The 18,880-nt window shown below is 42.4% G+C and overlaps 1 protein-coding gene across 1 annotated transcript; it reads left to right on the forward strand.

The window, feature by feature from the left end:
• Window positions 1-63: 63 nt before the first annotated feature.
• ubr1 (ubiquitin protein ligase E3 component n-recognin 1) lies at window positions 64-18,836 on the forward strand. The gene is made up of 47 exons (XM_069661740.1): window positions 64-108; window positions 1,551-1,810; window positions 2,937-3,015; window positions 3,212-3,322; window positions 4,359-4,486; window positions 4,570-4,708; window positions 4,815-4,877; window positions 4,988-5,111; window positions 5,241-5,348; window positions 5,438-5,526; window positions 5,611-5,709; window positions 5,823-5,980; window positions 6,092-6,191; window positions 6,288-6,416; window positions 6,499-6,679; window positions 6,773-6,825; window positions 7,690-7,800; window positions 7,910-7,975; window positions 8,067-8,168; window positions 8,261-8,324; window positions 8,406-8,530; window positions 8,609-8,661; window positions 8,752-8,854; window positions 8,942-8,990; window positions 9,085-9,239; window positions 9,330-9,429; window positions 9,542-9,645; window positions 9,766-9,846; window positions 10,781-10,962; window positions 11,050-11,258; window positions 11,357-11,450; window positions 11,564-11,716; window positions 11,806-11,906; window positions 12,196-12,295; window positions 12,387-12,535; window positions 12,625-12,680; window positions 12,766-12,862; window positions 12,993-13,060; window positions 13,220-13,367; window positions 13,477-13,564; window positions 15,356-15,492; window positions 15,577-15,685; window positions 15,766-15,822; window positions 15,907-15,984; window positions 16,074-16,244; window positions 16,367-16,468; window positions 16,731-18,836. The coding sequence occupies exons 1-47, from the start codon at window positions 64-66 to the stop codon at window positions 16,870-16,872; spliced, it is 5,220 nt and encodes a 1,739-aa protein (XP_069517841.1). The 3' UTR covers window positions 16,873-18,836.
• Window positions 18,837-18,880: the final 44 nt, after the last annotated feature.

An 18,880-nucleotide genomic window follows, 5' to 3' on the forward strand; every position in this document is an offset into this window, starting at 1 on the left:
AGGTTTTGGATTACAGGGGGAACAGTCTCCTAGCGACACCTCCTCCTTTACGGCAAATGGAATATGGCGGAGGGTGAGAAATCCCAAGACGGACTGTGGCTTAGCAAGGTATGAGTTTCTGTCAGCTTTTACTGTTGTCAGCGGTTAATGTCAGTCAAGGGCAAATCACTGAAGCCTTACGTGTTTGTTCCTTTGTACTATATATCACGACCGTACAGTTAAAGGGTATATACTCACAAGGCTAGCATCCGTGGTTAGCTTCTGTGCTAGCCATCTAAATGGTTAAAATGTATCTGCAGAGGCTACAGTATTAAATGCGCATCTACTGTGAGTTTATGCAGCTGCTTTTTTAAAGTCAGAAACGGTTAGATTTGACATCGCAGTTGGGGTAAATATGGGAGTGTTTTCAGTTGTGTGTTAATCTCCATCCTGTGGTATTTTGGTGGCCTCTTTTGTCCTAACCGCAATGACATGAGTTGCACCGAGTTTGTCAATTTTAGAGCCATTGTCCCGTCTGTTGGCAAACCGTGAGCTCTTGCAATGTGTTGATCACTGTTTATAAGTTAAAGTGTCATACTTAGATATGATCTTATTACGTTAGATATTTACTGACACTTATGGTAAAAATGACTTGGATGGAGTACAACAAACACAACAGAGAAATGACAAGCACTGTTTGTAGGAGACGTGACCTATTAAAACCTTTACCTTCCAGTATAAATGCAGTTTTAAAAAATCATATCATCAATTTCAACTCATCAAATTGTCTGCCTGTTAAAACTGACATCATAAATAAATTCAAATATGTGGTAAAACAGGGCACTGTAAAGAATACCACTCTCCTGAGGGTGTTAGAGAAGATAGTATTTTCTAGGTCTACTGGTTCTACCTTTTGTATGTAAAGCAGGTAGTCCATGTGTTATTTACATTTCTTAAATGAGCCCTAAATCACTAAAGATCACCTTCCAGTTACTGCTTGGGTACTTTTTTTCTTAAACGAAACCAAACTAACACGCTTGCTCTTCCGTTTACTGTAACACAAGGAAGGGTTCGTCATTCTTGCTGAACAGATAACAGGCTGGTTGCTCCGAAAAAACTACCCTGTGTGTGTGGTTGCTTTTCATCCGCTACCAGCCAAAAGAGGGAGTGCCAAAGTGAAAATTCGACAGTAATTCAGCATAAACCAGAAGCAGAAGTGTGACAGATTCCTTACTAATAAGTTTAGTTATTAGAAAACAAGCTCCAGCTTTCACTTTGATGCCAGGCTAATTGAGGCGAACATTTCTTTACACTTTCACTTCTAAAGAGGAAACAGCATGAAAGCTTTATTTAGTGGTAACATCAGCTCATAACATCTTTATAAGTTGCATAAAATTGCCTTAAACTAAGATATGAAGTTTAATTTGATTTGCAAACATGATCACTAAGGTTTGTATTTATCTGTTTATCACTATCACAGCACTGGCCTATATATGTGGTTATGTGTCATGAGGTGGAGACAGATGTGAGTCACTGCAAAACTACTCATGCTCTTCTCTGCTGTCTTGCAGAAATGGCTGGAGGCTGCAGACAGCAGGGCGGAGCTGCTCCGCTACCTGAAGGAGCAGGTGCCGAAAATCTTCTGCCTGAAGAAAGAGTCCAGCCCTCAGGAGGAAGAGGAGCTCATGCAGAGCCAACTCCTCCACCCTCTGGAGTGCTTCCTGTTCGGAGAGGATCCTCAGGAGGGTCTGGAGAAGCTCAAGCAGGGCAGCAACTCCTCCCAGCTCTGTGGACGCGTCTTCAAGGAGGGAGAGACAGTCTACTCCTGCAGGTCCGAATAGGCCCCTGATCTTTAGTTATAAAGGAGTTATAACAAAACTAATAATAGAAGTTTTGCTGGACGATTTATGTCGTTTTAGCTTTGGTTGTTGATAATATTTAGGCATGAAGTGCAAAGACATCAGTTTAAGAGGGAATACTTTGGCTACAATAGGTGTCAATGTGAGAGTGATCTAATTACATGACAACCCCGCAGTATTTAGGCTAAGTGTAAAAACTGAATAGTTAATCAGAAGGCTTTCTCAAGTTTCAGTATGGGGCTGTCCATGAGTGATCCCAAGATATTAATCTCAATTTCCTTCCCGGAGCTGTTGCACAGGCTTAATGTCAACCTCAGTTTTTCACACAGACTGAAATGAATACTGATGCCTCTATATGACTTACAAAAGCAAATAAGACAATCAGTGACTATTTCAAAATAATTATTGCCTGTAACCGCTGCCAATGGGTCGGTGTCAGACGAAGCATAACACAGGAAGCAGACAGGTAGTGCCTTCATTTATATTTTCCACAGAAAAGGTTCACAGTGAGTGATACGTTTGACTGTTGGAAGAAAGCAGGATGAAATGTTTCGTCAGATAACACTTCTTTGTTCAGGACAAGATTACAAAAGAGATACGACGGGCTGCTTTGTCCACAGGGGTCGCCCAGATTAAAGCCCCTTTTACACTGCCAGTGCAAAGCAGGATTATTATTAATCTCTGTTACGTCTCTGGTTGGAGGTAGTAACAGATTCAAAACGGCGTCCGTTTTAACGGTCGACCCATCGAGACGGAATAGCGCTGTGTATGTAAACCTTGCGCTTTTTGCTTACATGGCACATGACTTTCGCTTCTGCAACGCAGGAAGGCATTGTAAAAATGCACACTTGGTACAAGTGAAGTGGCAAAGGTGGCGTAACAGCGGAGCTTCGTTATGGCGCTGTGGCGGAATTGCAGTGTAGAAAGGGCTTAACACAAACCAAAAGTTCTTTACAGCACCTTTTAAAGCTCTTGGTGTATGCCAATAGCCCAATAGGAATTCTCCATGTGCTGTCACTGTATTCGGCAGCATGTCATCGGCCTCAGATGATACATTTTATTGACACTTGCTGACATTTTCTTCTTGATTTATTGCAGGGATTGCGCAATAGATCCTACTTGTGTCCTGTGCATGGACTGCTTCCAGGATAGCGTGCACAAAAGCCATCGCTACAAGGTTGGTGTCCACATAAACGACCATACTTTTAATGAAATCCCAACAACATAATAGAAATGCTTTCCCAAAGTTAAAGTAGCTGTATTACTTAAATGATGTTGTGTGTGTTTATAATAAGAGCACTTTTTGTAAGCCTTGCTATTTATGTCCACGTTACTAGCCCTCAGTGTCTTACAGTATGTGCCTTTTTCCCCAGATGCACGCATCATCAGGCGGGGGCTTCTGTGATTGTGGCGACGTAGAAGCCTGGAAGATCGGCCCCTGCTGCTCCAAACACGACCCAGGGGCAGCCACTGCCATGGTAACGGTGAGTTACATAATAGAGCGGAAAAAAGGGACGTGGGAGGGGCGAGCTTGTCCCATTCTGTGTCAGTGAACCCCAGAATGCTTATTTTCCCATCTCACTCCTGGCTGATGCTCCCTTGGCTGCGGCTGTGGCTCCGGAAACGGGAAAGAAAAGCACTTTGTTGACCTGCAACAACTGAGAAAATTTATAACTCGGTTAAGAGATGTGGAGGGTGATTGAGAGTGTGAAAGCTTGTGGAAAACGGTTGTTTAAATCCTGCTGATTTTGTGCAGGAGTGCTGCTGGGACACATTCTGCTGATTGATACTGTTCAGCACTTGTTTGTCAGGCCTTTCTTTGCTGATCACAGTGCTTCTCTGATAAGATCGTGCTCAGGGGCTTTGAGCAGATGTACAGCTTGACAGCTCTGTGCCTGTTTTCCATAAACAGCAGGTGCTTCTATTAACATCACCAGCCCCAGTCTGTGAGGCTGCTTTCTGCACCAGATCTGAACCTCTGCTTAAAAAACAGTGACGCATCGCATGACCATGAATGCATCTCTGCGATCATCATCACGCTGCTTCAGATCTCCTGTTGTTTAGATTATGTTAGATTCCAGTGCTTGTTCTCACACAGTGGTGTGACGTAGTGGCTGGAGTAAATACACAGAGTGGCTGTATGTTTTGTTTGGTTTGTGTGTTAAATGTCAGACATTTGTATGAAATACTTAGCCGCTGTGAGGAATGTTTGCTCTCAGGCTGCTGGCTTTGTGAAATTAATATCAAATTCCCTGTTTAGCTTTTGTAAACAAACTATTTAGACCAGTCCTTTGAGGCTGATAATACAGGAAATAGGGAATTAGTAAAGGGTATAAAAACAAACTTTGTCCACGTAGATAAACTCTGAAAATTGAAGAGAACCGTTTTTATCACTAAATGTTTAAGAAATGTCTCTAATACTTTGAAGACACTTTTTAAAGGATGTTACTTTTTGAACAAGAGACCTAAGAGTGTTTGCAATGCGATCTAAAATGTGTGTGATTCTTTAACTTTGTGCAGGATGAGTGCGCGTTGGAGCCCGACTTATGCAACCGCGCAGAGAAACTCTTCCGAGTGCTCCTGGAGTACGTCACAGACTTCCTGGTTTGGGAGGAGAACCTGGAGCTGGCCGCCGAGCTCCAGCCCCAGTATGGTTCATCTGATCACATGCAAATACACACATCTACATGCAACACATAAAGTAGTCTGACTTCGCGTTCTATCCTTGCAGGACAAAAGAAAACGCGTACTACTGTGTTCTTTACAACGATGAGCACCACTCGTACGACCATGTGATCTACACCCTGCAGCGCTCTGTCCACTGTGATCAGGCCGAAGCACAGACACACACAGCACTTATTGACAAGGAGGTATGTTTCCTTTACAGCGCTGTGATGACAAAGAGAAGCTGATTTGAATTAGTTTCCATAATTGCGCTCATTATATCCATTGCATAATAATTGTTTGCTGTTGCAGGGTCGGCGAGCAGTAAAGAGAGGAACTCTTCTTTCATGCCAGCAAGCCAAAGATCTCATCCGGGTAAACAGCAGCCACTCCAACATCCCCTTAGTTACGAGGTTTAGAATGATATTCAGTCTTGAACATGTAATAGCTATAATTTTATTAACTCTTTCTCTGCTGTCTCGCAGTCCAACTCAGAGCACATTTCCCTTCAGCCTCTCCGTGTGGAGATCCTTCACGCAGCAGTAATGGCTCATCAAACTTTCGCGCTGCGTCTCGGCACCTGGTTCCAAAAGATCATCGGTTACTCAGGTGCTGCCGCCATTCTTCCCACATTTTCCTCCACACAAAGCTTTATTTTTTTTGAGAGAACCTAACATCCCTTTGGTGTCCATGCACATCCTTGTTGTATGACTGTGAACCTGTGTGTGTCTTGTGCAGTGGGCTTCAGGCAGGCCTTCAGTCAGGTGGCACTGGAGCCCAACGCAGACAGAGAGCGGCCCTGCCTCATCAGCAGACTCATGCTGCACGACGCCAGGATGTACAAAGGCAAGAGCTCCTCAGATGGATCTTAACTCTTAATCTAAACTCGATTCCATGCGACACTTACATGAATGTGTCTTTCTTTTCTCCTCCAGGAGCTCGCAAGATCGTACACGAGCTGATTTTCTGTAGCATGCTGATGGAGACGGAGTTCAAGAGGCTTTTTGCGATTGAGTTTACGAAGGTAAAAAATGGAAATCTTTCAGTTTTCTTCTGTAATTTGTTTCACTAGCTTCATGTAACACATGCCATATGTTTGTCTTTTCAGCACTATAAGCAGCTGCAAAAGGATTTTATCAATGACGACCATGAGAGGAGCATATCCATCACCGCTCTGTCCGTTCAGATATTCACTGTACCCACGCTGGTGAGTGTCGTTTGATTAATGTGTAGTTATTTTATGGTAGTGGGGAAGGGTTTCTACGTCTCTTATATGTATGCATCTTTAAGGAAATTTCTGCCTCCCTGTTCTTCTTCTAGGCGAGGCAGCTGATCGAAGAGGGCAATGTGATTAAAGTGATCGTGGACACGGTGATGGAACTGCTGCATGAACATCTGGATGACAACAATCGCTTCTTCTTCCTCGGCTACAACTCGGACAAGTTCTCCCGCATCCAGGTCATCTTCCACGACCTCAGGTGATCAAACAGGCTACAGTTGAACACCACCCTTCTTTGAAATGCCTGGAACAAGAGAGCTGCTCCACTAAAATCCAACTCAGTCAATAACATCACATCTCTCTCTCTCAGGTACATTCTAATCAGTAAACCCTCAATATGGACCGAAGAGCTTCGCACACAGTTCTTCGAGGGGTTCAAAATCTTCCTTGGGTTCCTCAAATGCATGCAGGTACTAATTTTATGAATTCATTCTTTGATAGCTTGCAACTAGCAATTTGACAAACCAGATATTTAATAGCCCTGGGACTTTCTCTTCCCCTCTCAGGGCATGGAGGAAGTGAAGCGCCAGTTTGGTCGGCACATTGCGGTGGAGCCAGAATGGGAGGCGGGTTTTTCTCTTCAGATCCAGCTCCGCCACGTCCTCGCTATGTTTCAGGACTGGTGTTCCTCTGATGTGAGTTATAATGCAAGTCGTCTATCAAACAATAGAGAAAAGAGAAGAAGAGGGTTGAAACATTGCTTTTTTCCCCTCTCAGGACGACATCTTGCTGCTTGCATTTAAAGAGACCCATGCAGTCCTGATGCAGTGCAATAACCAGCCCTTCCACAGGGAGCCCACTGACTACTACATGTGCAAACACATCCTCCATGTGCGCCCGTACAAAGTGTCTCAGGAGCCCGTCAGCATACACCTGCCCATCTCCAGGCTACTGGCTGGTAGGAGAACTAATATTTAACATTCTTTGTTATGTATTGATATTTTTTCTCCTTTAACTCTGAACTTACTACTTTGTATGTTGTGATCCTCAGGGCTGTATGTACTTCTGTGCAGAACAGGGGCGATTGACCGTCTGGATAATCCTGTAAGTGATATGACAAAAAAGATTATTTAATCATGTAATCTTGAAGATTTTCATTTAAATAAATGTCTGTTAAGTCACTATCTATCGACGAATGAGGTAACACATTGGTGATGGAGCCTATGGTCCACTGATGAAAGTCTTTGCAATTGCAGTATATAGTGTTATTACAGTCTGGGTGTCTGTGGCGACTGGCAAAAATCACAAGCAGCGCCCAGTTAGTGAAGCATTTTCCATCAGCCAGCAGTGGTTGGTCTGCCAGAGAGGGTAGGCGGAGCTAAGCAGCTGCTTTTCCGGTCTCTGCAAGTGTTGCGAGTAAACAGTAATCTACCCTGGCTGAACAAACAAAGAAAAGATCGATGACTACAGATACAACTTCAACAATAAGTGAAAATCCAAAAAAAAAGAAACAGATTGGACGCTCAGATGAAGGCAAACGAAAAAGAAACAAAAAGGGAAGCGACCGTCAGCGAGGAAAATCAAGAGTTACAACTGAAGCCAACCGTGGACGTCTGGTTATCTGGGACGTATGCGCCTGCATTGCCTTTTATCGGCATGAAGTGCCGCTACAGAGAACAAAACTGAAAACTTCAAGATTATATCTTTAAATATTAAGTAACAACCTTTTTTATTTTTAGAGCACTTTTCAAAATCCAATTTGGAAAGTGCTTCACAAAAGCAGCAAAATAAAACAGAGAAATAATGAAAGGATTCAGTTTTAGTATGAATAAGACGCTGATACAGTGTAGGCAAAAATAGGAAAAGAAATATTTGAAAAAGTAAAAAAAGAAAAAACTTAACTGAAGTTGTGTATTGAACAAACAGATATGGCATTCAAAAGTTCTGGTCTCTTTCTGTCTGCTGCAGGAGAGCTATGACCTCACTCAGCTGGCAGAGCACCCTCTGCGCTGCGTCGTGCTGGCTGCTCAGGTCTCAGCTGAAATGTGGAGGAGAAACGGGCTCTCATTGGTCAGCCAGGTAAAGTACATTCTTTGCCAGGTTAAGGTATTTTAATTTGTTTGCTCACTGTTATTGTTTCTTCAGTTCATACATAACAAGTAAATCCTTTGTTGTTTCACATGATCAGGTCTACTACTATCAGGATGTAAAATGCAGGGACGAGATGTACGACAAGGACATTCTCATGCTTCAGGTAGTTTTCTCTTTCTCTTACCCTTTAATATATTTACATGTTCAGTATGTTATATGCAAAATACACGACTCTTCCCACAAATTGTTTACAGATAACTGCTTCCAAAATGGACCCCAACCACTTCCTCATGCTGATCTTGTTGAGATTTGAGCTCTTTGATTATTTTAATGGAAGTTGTTCAAGTAAAGACCAGGTAAGAAACACCCCTGAATATCATAATCATTCAGAACAAATACAGATGTACCAACTTATTCTTTGCTTATTGATGGATCAATCAATTTGCAGGATGAATTGATCCAGTGGAACCGTTTGACAGAAGAGATGCTGTACCTCCTCATCGTCATCGTCGGTAATGATTCTACTTAAAACACTTGGACGGTCGGATGATTAGGAGCCATGTTAAAGTTTGTGACCAGTGTTGTGTTTCCAGGTGAGCGCTACATCCCCGGTATCAGTCAGGTGACCAAAGAGGACGTGACGATGAGGGAGGTTATCCACCTGCTGTGCATTGAGCCCATGGCTCATAGCAGCCTGGTCAAGGGTCTGCCGGAGAACGTAAGCTGAATATTCTTGTCTGAAACATGAATTTCGTAGTTTTTAAGAGGGAATAATCATTTAACTTCTTCTTCGTAGGAGAGCCACGAAACAGGCCTGGAGAGTGTTATTACCAAAGTTGCCACCTTCAAGTACGTAAAGACTTTGAAAGATCATATGAGTTTTATCCTAACAGTCCTCTCTGAGTGTGTTTAATCGGTCTCTTCTGCCTCTGATTTTAGAAAACCAGGTGTTTCAGGACATGGACTGTATGAAGTCAAAAAAGAGCGTCTGGTAGAATTCAACCCTTTCTTCTACCATTATTCAAGATCTCAGCACAGCAAGGTAACGCTATGTCTCCAGTTTCATGCTAAATTAAAAGAATCTCTGTTGAATCTTCCTCGTTTCATTCTTATCTTTTCCTTTTTGTAGGCGGAGGAGTCTCAGAAGAAGAGGAGGACTCAGGAGAGCAGCGATAAAGGTGACCGACACCTTATCTCTGCACGGGCCCTCAATACAGCCTCTGTTGCTTTCATTAGCTCTATTAACGTTCCCCTGTTTCTTTTTTGTCTCAGCTCTGCGTCCTCCGTCGCCCCCAGCCTTCTGCCCTGCTTTTTCCAGTATAGTGCGTCTGCTCAGCTGTGACATCATCATCCACGTCCTGAGACGCGTCCTGCAGAGAGCTGCAGAGGACCGGGCCACTCATTGGACAGAGGCCATGATCCAGAGGGTACACAGGGCATTGATTGTTTTTTTGATTTCCTTTATCTTGCTCGACCTTTGCAGTGTACTACAACAACTTCATGCATTTCTCACACAGGCCCTGCACCTGATAGGTCAGGCATTGCTCGAGGAGAAATCACAGCTTGAGGATGGCTCTGAGGAGGAAGTGACCTTTGATTTCAGCCTTAAGGCCCGCAGTGAGTAAAACCAATTGTTTTGTGTGATGTTTTCATCACTCCTAGTTCCCTCCTATAAACCAGTTTTGTTTTTGTGATTTTTGTGACATTAATGTCTCCTCTGTTCTACCAGGAATCGGTTCAGAACACGGCAAGTCAGTGTTCCTCTTGTTGTCCAAGATTAAGACAGTTCCTTCCCTTGAAGCTCAGAAAGACATGGTCAAATGGGTTCTACAGGTAGGCTTTCCACTCCAGTTTTCAATCTGAGTTTTTATGGTTTATGTAACCTCATTTTTTACACTGATACATTTATTTTCCACTAAACATCATCCTTTTATCTGAATGTTTTTCTGCCAGATGTTCGAGATAATAAAGTGCCTTAGAGAGAAGTCAAACCCGTCAGCGTCAATGAGCGTGGAGACAACCAAGCCTGAAGAGGTAAAATGAACAAAGAATGATGCATTTAAAGCACAACCTTTCTTGTGCTAGATTGGGTGAATACATCAAGGTGAAATTCTTTGGTGGTCCTCTTTTTACAAAAGGGTCTCTGGGCAGTGTGAACTAGCAGATTTGGTGGTTGGATGAATGCAGATAAAATGACAGATTAGAGAGCGCTTAATCATCATTAATGACTCATAAAGAAATGTATAAGTTACATTATAAAAGTAACAAAATACTAAATGTATATTTTGCAGACTAAAAGTGCTAAATGAAATTGTAACATTGTAAAAGGAAACTTGTTTGAGAGCTCTGAGCTGCTCTGTCTTACTGGACACAACCTTTCTGGGTTATATTAACCCCCTTACTCACCATTCAGTTGGTTTAGTTAAAGGGGGGCTAAGGGGGTCACTCTGTGATACCTGTGTAGTAGCTTAGCATAATTTACAGTTAAGAAAACTCCTCATTTTTCACTGGTGCTCTGTGCAGGTCCTCATACAGCCTCTGTCTGAAACAACTCAGTCAGCTCTCTCCCTTTAAAAAAACCCCCGCCCCTATGAGCCCGCTTGCTTCTGATTGGCCAGCTCTTTGAAGCCTGCTGAGGCTGCACTTTGTGACGTCACAAAATGCAACATGTAGAAAAAATGGTGTGAAACCTGGCGTTTACAGCAGCCTGCAGACTGAGCTGAGAAGCCTGGGGATTACTCCAACATACTTTTACCTACAGATTTGAAACTTCACCCACGTTTAGTCTGGACATCCAACATTGTAACAATATATAAAGTTCTTGAAATGTGAAACAGCATAATACCCCCACTTTAAAGATGCTATAGTCCAGCTGTCTGTCACGCTCTCCTCTAAATATGAGGAAAACCTTGTTTGTGTTGTGTATCTTCTCAGTGAAGTTTAACCTTCTAACTTGTGTTTATTCCAGAGTGCTCAGGACAAAGAGAAAGCTGAGCGCAAAAGAAAGGCAGAGGCAGCCAAACTCCACCGACAGAAGATTATGGCCCAGATGTCTGCAATGCAGAAAAACTTCATCGAGTCAAACAAGATGCTCTATGACAACATGCCAGAGAGCGGGACACAAGGAGAGCCTGTTACAACCACTGAGAGGTGAGGAGGACTGATCATTAAAACACTCTTGAGCTTTTTTTAGCTTTAAATATAAAATACATTCATTAATTCTTGTCCTTTCTCCAGCTGTGCCATGGAGCACAGGGAGCTGTGTGTAGCCGTCGGCCCCCACAGAGGCTCCACTCCGGCCGAGCGAGAGGTGCTCACCTGCATTCTTTGCCAGGAGGAACAGGAAGTGGCGTCCCTGGCTCAAGCCATGGTGCTGACTGCGTGTGTGCAGAGGTCCACAGTGCTGACGCAGTGCAGAGGAAAGAAGCTGACCAACATAGGGGATGGTCAGTCTCTCACTAATCATTACATTTAAATGGTAGCAACCGTAATGATTGAAGGGGAAGAATCTGACTCGTGTGTCCATTGTTTTTATCTCTTAAAGGGACGACGTATCCTCTCTTCATGCCCCCTGATCTGGCAGTGGGGACCCACACTGGCAGCTGTGGACACGTCATGCACGCCACATGTTGGCAGAAGTGAGTAAATTCTTAAACAGATTGTCTAATCATTAGACTTATGTGTGTGTGCTCCAAAAGATGGCTTAATGGACAATTAATTTGCCATTTCTGATGCTATGTTTACTCATCAGATATTTTGAGGCTGTTCAGAACACGACCAGGAACCGGCTCCACGCTGAGCTGATCATCGACCTGGAGAACGGGGAGTACTTGTGTCCCCTGTGCAAGTCTCTCTGCAACACTGTCGTCCCTCTCATCCCATTGGAACCACTAATGTTTAACTAGTAAGTCCAGTTCTTCCGGCCAATCTTCAACAGATTGTTGGTTGTCCGAATGTGTACAAGATATTTGAATATTTGTTTCCCATGTGTAGTGAGAATGCAGAGATAATTGGACAGCATTTGACCATGCCTCGCTGGATCCAGATCCTCTCTGCCAGGATTAAAGGACTCAAGTCAGTCACTCAGGATAACGGTGAGAACGTACAGTAATTGCATTTCTTTGGATGGGTGAACTGTAATGGCACAGGAAAAGGCAGGATTCTATTGGCATGGCTTGTGAGCGCTGGAGGTTTTAAGGTTAAGCCAGTGCAGCTCTGTCACCTGTGTTATTTATAAAGGACAACATGCAGAAAATGTCTGAATACTGAAGTGAAGCATCATCTAACCTTGCAGAAACCCACATATGAATGCTGTTTGATATGTTAGTGGGCTGTCAACAGATGATGTATGAGATAATTGATGGTTTTCTTTCCATCATGCAGATTGCAACACAGAAGGCAGCAGCGTTGATGGAGACTCTGGGATGTGTGGAGAGGGCCAGCCCGACTTCAGATCCATTCTCAGCTATGGAGTACAAGAGCCGTGAGTCAAACTGTTACTTCTTCATTTTAACTCAAGTGCCTTTGTTTCCAAAAAGTGCAGCAGTTTTAAATCCTCTGCTTGTTGTTCTCAGGAGGAAGTTCTCAGACAGCATAGTGGAGATGCTGGTCGTATGTGCCACCACTGTCCACAGGGTGGGACTGCAGACGGCACCCAACGAGCTGTGCCCATGTGTGCCCCTCATGGCTTGGAACACATGTGCCTTCACTATCCAGGCAATAGGTACAGTATGACTCGGCTGATTGTGTCACTCGCTTCTTTCCCTTTTCATGTGTTTGCATTGCTTAAAATAAGTTTGCATGTCTTTACAGAGAACATACTGCAGGAAGAGGACAAGCCACTCTTTGGGTCCTTGCAAAACAGACAGGTTAGGCGCCACATACTGACTACTGAATTGCTTTCACATAATGCATGTAATAAGTAATGGTTTTTGAAATGCTTCTCTCTTGTAGCTTGCAGGTCTGAAGGCAATTGTTCAGTTTTCAGCAGCTCAGAGACTTAAGAGCTCCCAGGCTGTCATTCAGAGGCACTTCACAGGCATGTTGGGAGGTATGTGGTTCTTTGAGAATACATCATATTTATCTTACTATTGGATGTAGTAGTATAGATTCCATTTTCATAGATATCAAATGAAGTAAATAAGGGTTGTTGTGTGCTCACTACTCACCTCTTTCCACAGTCTTGCTTCCGGCCATAAGCAGAGGGAACACCCCGTCTCTTCTGGAGGTGGACTTCTTCCATCTGCTGGTAGGTTTCTCCTAATAGTACAGCTCTATTGAGATTTGTGGGCTCCAACTCTTTTATCCCAAACAAGTTCTTTGAATTACATTTAATGTTAAATGTAAAAATGTGACATGCTTGAATTGCCGTTTTATTAATGAAATGTGTTCTTGTGCGTTTTCTCAGGTGGGGCTCGTGCTGTCTATTCCCTCATTGTATCAGGAGGAGGCTGTAGACTTACAGCCCTCTGCTGTCAGCTCTGCCTACAACCACCTGCACATCCTGCATCTGGTCACCATGGCTCACATAATGCAGGTCCTCCTGACTTGTACAGGTACAAACACCTCATATATTCTGGTCTAACAATACTACTGATAGCTACCATTGACTGAACTGATTGAAGATGATTGTGATGAGTGAATATTGGTGTCAATTCTGTCTAGATTTCCCTGCAGTAGCGGGTGGAGAGGAGACCGAAGAGGGGAGAGCAGCAGCAGAGCTGTGCAGTGCAGTGTCACAACACACTGGAAGGTAGGACTGTGTCTCATTATCATCAACAAACATAGTGAAAAAGTAACCACTAATGAGGAACAGTCTGGAGCCCTGCACGGGACTGTTTTCTTAATCCTGCTCCCTTTGGATTTCTGAACATTACCGCCCGCATTATAGAGTTCCATTGATTTTGTGTCTTCTCCCGTCCTGCAGGACATAACATTATTTTATTGTTTAGTATTGATAAAGAGAGGCGCAATGCGCATACACTGGTGATGCCAGAAGACGAGCAAAAGCTCACCGCTTCTGCAACACACGCCTGCTTCACCTCAGGGAGATTCCTGCTCGAGCCGCGCACGGACCAAAAACAGCCAGAGACCGACACCAAGCTCTTCATCATGCGCTCTCATTCTGATGAGCTCTCTCTAATACACGCCACACACTCACACACGGAGCTGAGAGGTCAATTTATTATCAACCTCAAACATAACTACCTGTGGCACCGACAACTGTGCCCACAGATATTAATACACTGTCCAGCTTTATGCACGCACAGCCATGTGATCCAGCAGCAGTCCTGTACAGTCATGTAGGCAAAGAGGACTTGTGAGCAAACTGTTCACTTGGTGTTTATTCTTAATCAAGGTTAACAAGGTTATTTCAAGACAGTCTGATCATTTACATACATAAAGGGATGAATTTCTACAACTTTCATCCCGAGAAAATCCCGCCGCTTATTTTTTGACCACCCGCTCCCATCCACATCAAAGTTAAATCCACCCACTCCCACGAGATTTGCGTTGGGTCCTGTTGCAGTCCTCTAGCACACTCTTCCTACTACAATTTATGTCATACAAGAAACATGAGTAGATCTCCTGACTGTATAATCATTCACTTTGATGTGCTATAAGTACTAGTGTAATAAACTATTTAAACTCTCATGACCACATTACAGAATTTAAAAGACAAAAATGTTGTGCATTAGATGTGTAAATACATTCAAAGAAATGAGCTTTTTCTTGGAGTGCCAGCATTTTTATGAAGTCACTTTAAGACGCTCAGAATTTTCCTAGTAAATAAAGAACTTTGATACATGAACGTCTCACTAGTGCGCCTGTATCTGAGTCTCTAAATTTGTAAGCTTCTTTGTGACAGTAAGCTAAGTTTGTTTTCCACCAAGATTTTTTTTTTTTAAATCTGCATTTCTACTAACTCTCAAGAACCCCTCTCTCCTACAGTAAGGAGGAATTGGTCTCTTGGCGTCTGTCTTCAAGGTCAACCTCAAAATGACCTGAAAACACTTTTTGTTTATTATTTAATGCCGTACACATTTTGTTCGATACTAAATTGACGACACAAATCTTGGTTGCTCAACAAAAAATTGTGACTTTATTGATATTCTGTGCAGTGTTGCAGCTGTGTGTTAAGCCTCCACATTTTAGAAATTGTCAGCATCCATATTTGAAGCACTGTCTATGTCATACTGTCATGGATGCAACTTTATCATAGGAATCAGCTTTATTGGCCAAGTATGAAAACAAATAGGAGTTTTTTTCCTCTAAATGAACATACACAACTGCAACTTGACAGGTTGATGGAGACATACAACCGTGGGGCAGAAATTCTGGTTATTAGCCCACTTCAAAATCACACTTGACAGGAATCAACCTCGCCTCTTTGTAATGGAAACAAATGCCCTCTTAGTAGAGGCAAGCGCCGCTCCTTGTTTCCTGTATTAAAGGCCCCCTCCTTGCTTCATGCTCAGAGATGTATATGGTAAAACAGACTGAGTTCAGCTTGTGACAAATTGTTCTGTGATTTGCTCATCAGGCCGATTCCCGACCTGTCCGGCAGCTGTGTGGCAGAACGAGTGAAGAGAGGAATCGAACCTTTCCTGCGCTGTGCTGCTCTCTTTTTCAATTGCCTTACAGGAGTAAATCCCCCGGAGGAGCTCTCTAGTACTGCTGGTGGGTTAAGCCCAAGTTTTGAATAATTATTGTACACTACTCATGATGATGAATGAAGTATAGCTGACATTTGGGTCTTTGCAGTTACCTCTCAAGGACAGATGGAGGCACTATGCAGCTACTTGGCACTACCATCCAATCTGTTCCAGCTCTTCCAGGAGCAAAGAGACACTGTCACTCCGCTGCTGCAGAGGTAGGTGATGAATATTGAGGCAGGATCAAGTATTAACTGGAGAAGTGATACATTTTATTCATTTATTTTATCTTCCTAAGATGGTGCGGGAACCAAGCTGTAACCAAAGCTCTGAAAGGCAAACTGCAGACAGTCAGGTAAACTTTGGCCTTTATTTAAGTCCCACTTTTATTTTGTAATAAAGCATGCTCTAATAAAAAATGTATACAATTTTTCTTCAGATACCCGAGGAGAAGAAATCGTTTGATTGAGCTTCCCGAGGATTACAGCGCTCTCCTCAATCAGGCCAGCCATTTTCAGTAAGGGATTATTGAACCAATAAAACCTTTTCCTCGAAAATCTGCTTGAGAAGTTTAACCAACTTGTCCCGTCTGTTCCTTTTTCAAAGATGCCCAAAGTCGATGGATGATGAGAGGAAGCATCCGACCCTGTGCCTGTTCTGTGGGGCCATGCTGTGCTCTCAGAGTTCCTGCTGTCTCAGCCCGCTGGATGGGGAGGATGTGGGGGCTTGCACCGCCCACGCTGCGACCTGTGGGGCTGGAGTGGGCATGTTCCTCAGGTAGGTTAACAGGGATCAAGATAATTATTTTTCAGCTCTTAAACTTACATTTTTACATTTGATATGTATTCTGTCCTGCATGAAATGTGCAAATTAAAAGATGTTTTATTTCACATTGACAGGATAAGAGAGTGTGAAATTGTACTGATGGCCAGTAAGACTCGAGGAAGCACGTATCCTGCTCCTTACCTGGATGACTATGGGGAGACTGATCCTCATCTTGTGTAAGAATCAAAGCTTCTTTTTCAGGTGCTGAATTGTTACTTCTGTTTGAGATGCTGATGTTGCCTCCAACAGACAAAACAGGCATGTAAACACTTCTACCCTCTGCAGACAGTGAGTGGTTTGTACAGAACTGCAGGTCTGACACTCGGACACTTTTCATCAGTGTCCTTGTTTGAATGTGGGGACATCCGGGTTATGGTCATATGAAATGTATCGTGTGTTTTCTTGAATAAATTCCACCTTCTGTCTTTTAACTCGTAGAAGGGGCAATCCACTGCACCTCTGCCCGGAGCGCTACAGGAAGCTGAACCAACTGTGGCAGCAGCACTGCATCTTGGAGGAAATCGCCCGCAGCATGGAGGTGGTCAACGTTATGTTTGCCTTTGAGTGGCAGATGTTGTGATGATTGCTCCAACTGTGGAGAACGGGAAGTAAAGAGCACAGCCATAGAGCACAATCTGCTCCAGTGCTCCCCCACACACACACACACACACACACACTTACTTACATAAACGCACACACACACCCAAACAACAACAACCCTCCTTCAATCAAAGGAGGCCTGAGTAGCCAATCCCTCCCTGATGAAGCCCCTGCTGGAGTTGAGAAAAGTGGGACAGGCAAAGAGGAAGAGGAGGAACATGAAGAATAATGGAGGACGGTGGATGATGAGTAAACCCAAGTCGCCTTGTTTTAATTTGATTGTCTGCTGTGAGAATGAGTTTCTCCTAGAGTAATGTTATTTGCAAAGAGGCTCATTCAAATAAAGACGAACATCAGATACACACTAACACGTTTCTGTTATCAGTTTATGTTTTTGGTTTCTCTCCTCAGTAATGCTGTGAATTTTCTGCATTCTGTTTTTGTGTTAGAAACTCTGATTTCTCTTAAGTTATAACTGTTTAATTATACTGTTTTGGAGGGTACTTTTATTTTGAAATGTTTAAGCATGGTCAGAAATCCTACACGTTTTTGTTGCCGATTAAAATGATGGCCACATCCTACTGTCACCTATAATCATATATATATATATATATACTTATGTAATTGATCAAACATTTATAGAAAATACATTAAAAGGTTATTCAGTATTCTGAATGTAATAATAATAATGTAAGTTATCATAGCATTTAAAGTTACAGGTCCTCTTTAATCTTAAAAAACAGTCAGTAAATTCTCCTACATGGTATCTATATCTCCTTTTAGAAAAAACCCTGTAAGGCCAAACTCCTTTTGATGATCAGATATCCACTGTATGTTTTAATTATTACAAGTTATTGAAGGGACCATTGCTAGACAGGTGATGTATGCTGAACACTTAACACAAATTCAATCCAAGAAGAAAAAAGTCAATGTTCTATTTAAGACAGAAATGTACTTTTTATTAAAAAAAAGCATCTAAGGTAGAAAATGATATCTTTTAGGTACTCATTAATTATTGGTCAGCCTTTTCAGGAAGAATGTGTGAATATAAAGTTTCCTCCCTTTTGTGTTGTTTGACAATACTTCATGACTTCCAGGCTGGAAATAAAGACACTAGCCTAAATACAGAATGTTTCTGAGCCCTGAATCAATCTCATAAATTTTATAATATCTAACGTGTCACACAATTAGATTTGTTTGGTGATAATAGAACAAAATCTCTCATGTTGCTTAACCTCAATAAAAATCAATGATCTGAGTGAGAGCTCTGGATGAGGCCATCCACCATGTTAGAGGCTTTAACATTAAATCAAAGTAAGACAAAGTATCCTATTTTGCATTGTACTAATTTGAAGCCCCTTCGAAACATCTACAAGCAATAAAAACAAAACCATGACCAGCTCAGAAAGTTTATTGTCATTTTTGTAGCTCATTATAGCGAAAAATGACTGAGGTGTTTAAATAAGACCATGGAGGCATTTCTGAGGCACATGAGATCCACTGTGATGTCTTTCTAGAAACAATTATTCTTGTGTGTTATAGTTAGCTTTCCATGTGGTTTTAATGCATGTGAAAGCATAACATACTGTATTTATCCCATGTTTACTATCCTTACTACATAGTCTGGTAAAATGCACAGAAAAGGTCCAAAAATGTTGCTAGTGAAACACCCAAACCTACTGTAAAATGAGACCTATTTAACCCAAAGGCTACTAATTCTTGCTGTTATAATTCAAATCTCTTTCAACTGCAATTTCTATTAAACTTTGAGGCAAAAAAAATATGCATTTCAACTTTCAAACTACTTCAGCTTCATCAAACCATATTATATTTTAAGGTCATTTTGACTCCAGCGTTGCTGACAGGTGTAAGAAAGTGTTTTGTTGCAACAACACATTATAGACAGGCAACAAGATTGTAAACAGCAGAGTACAGTACAGATGTGTACAGATCAAAATATACATTTATTATAATTTATGATTTATGTT

This window comes from Semicossyphus pulcher, unplaced genomic scaffold, assembly GCF_022749685.1.
Source record: "Semicossyphus pulcher isolate SPU_LCO1_2020_fin unplaced genomic scaffold, fSemPul1.0.p SCAF_14, whole genome shotgun sequence".
NCBI lineage: Eukaryota > Metazoa > Chordata > Actinopteri > Labriformes > Labridae > Semicossyphus > Semicossyphus pulcher.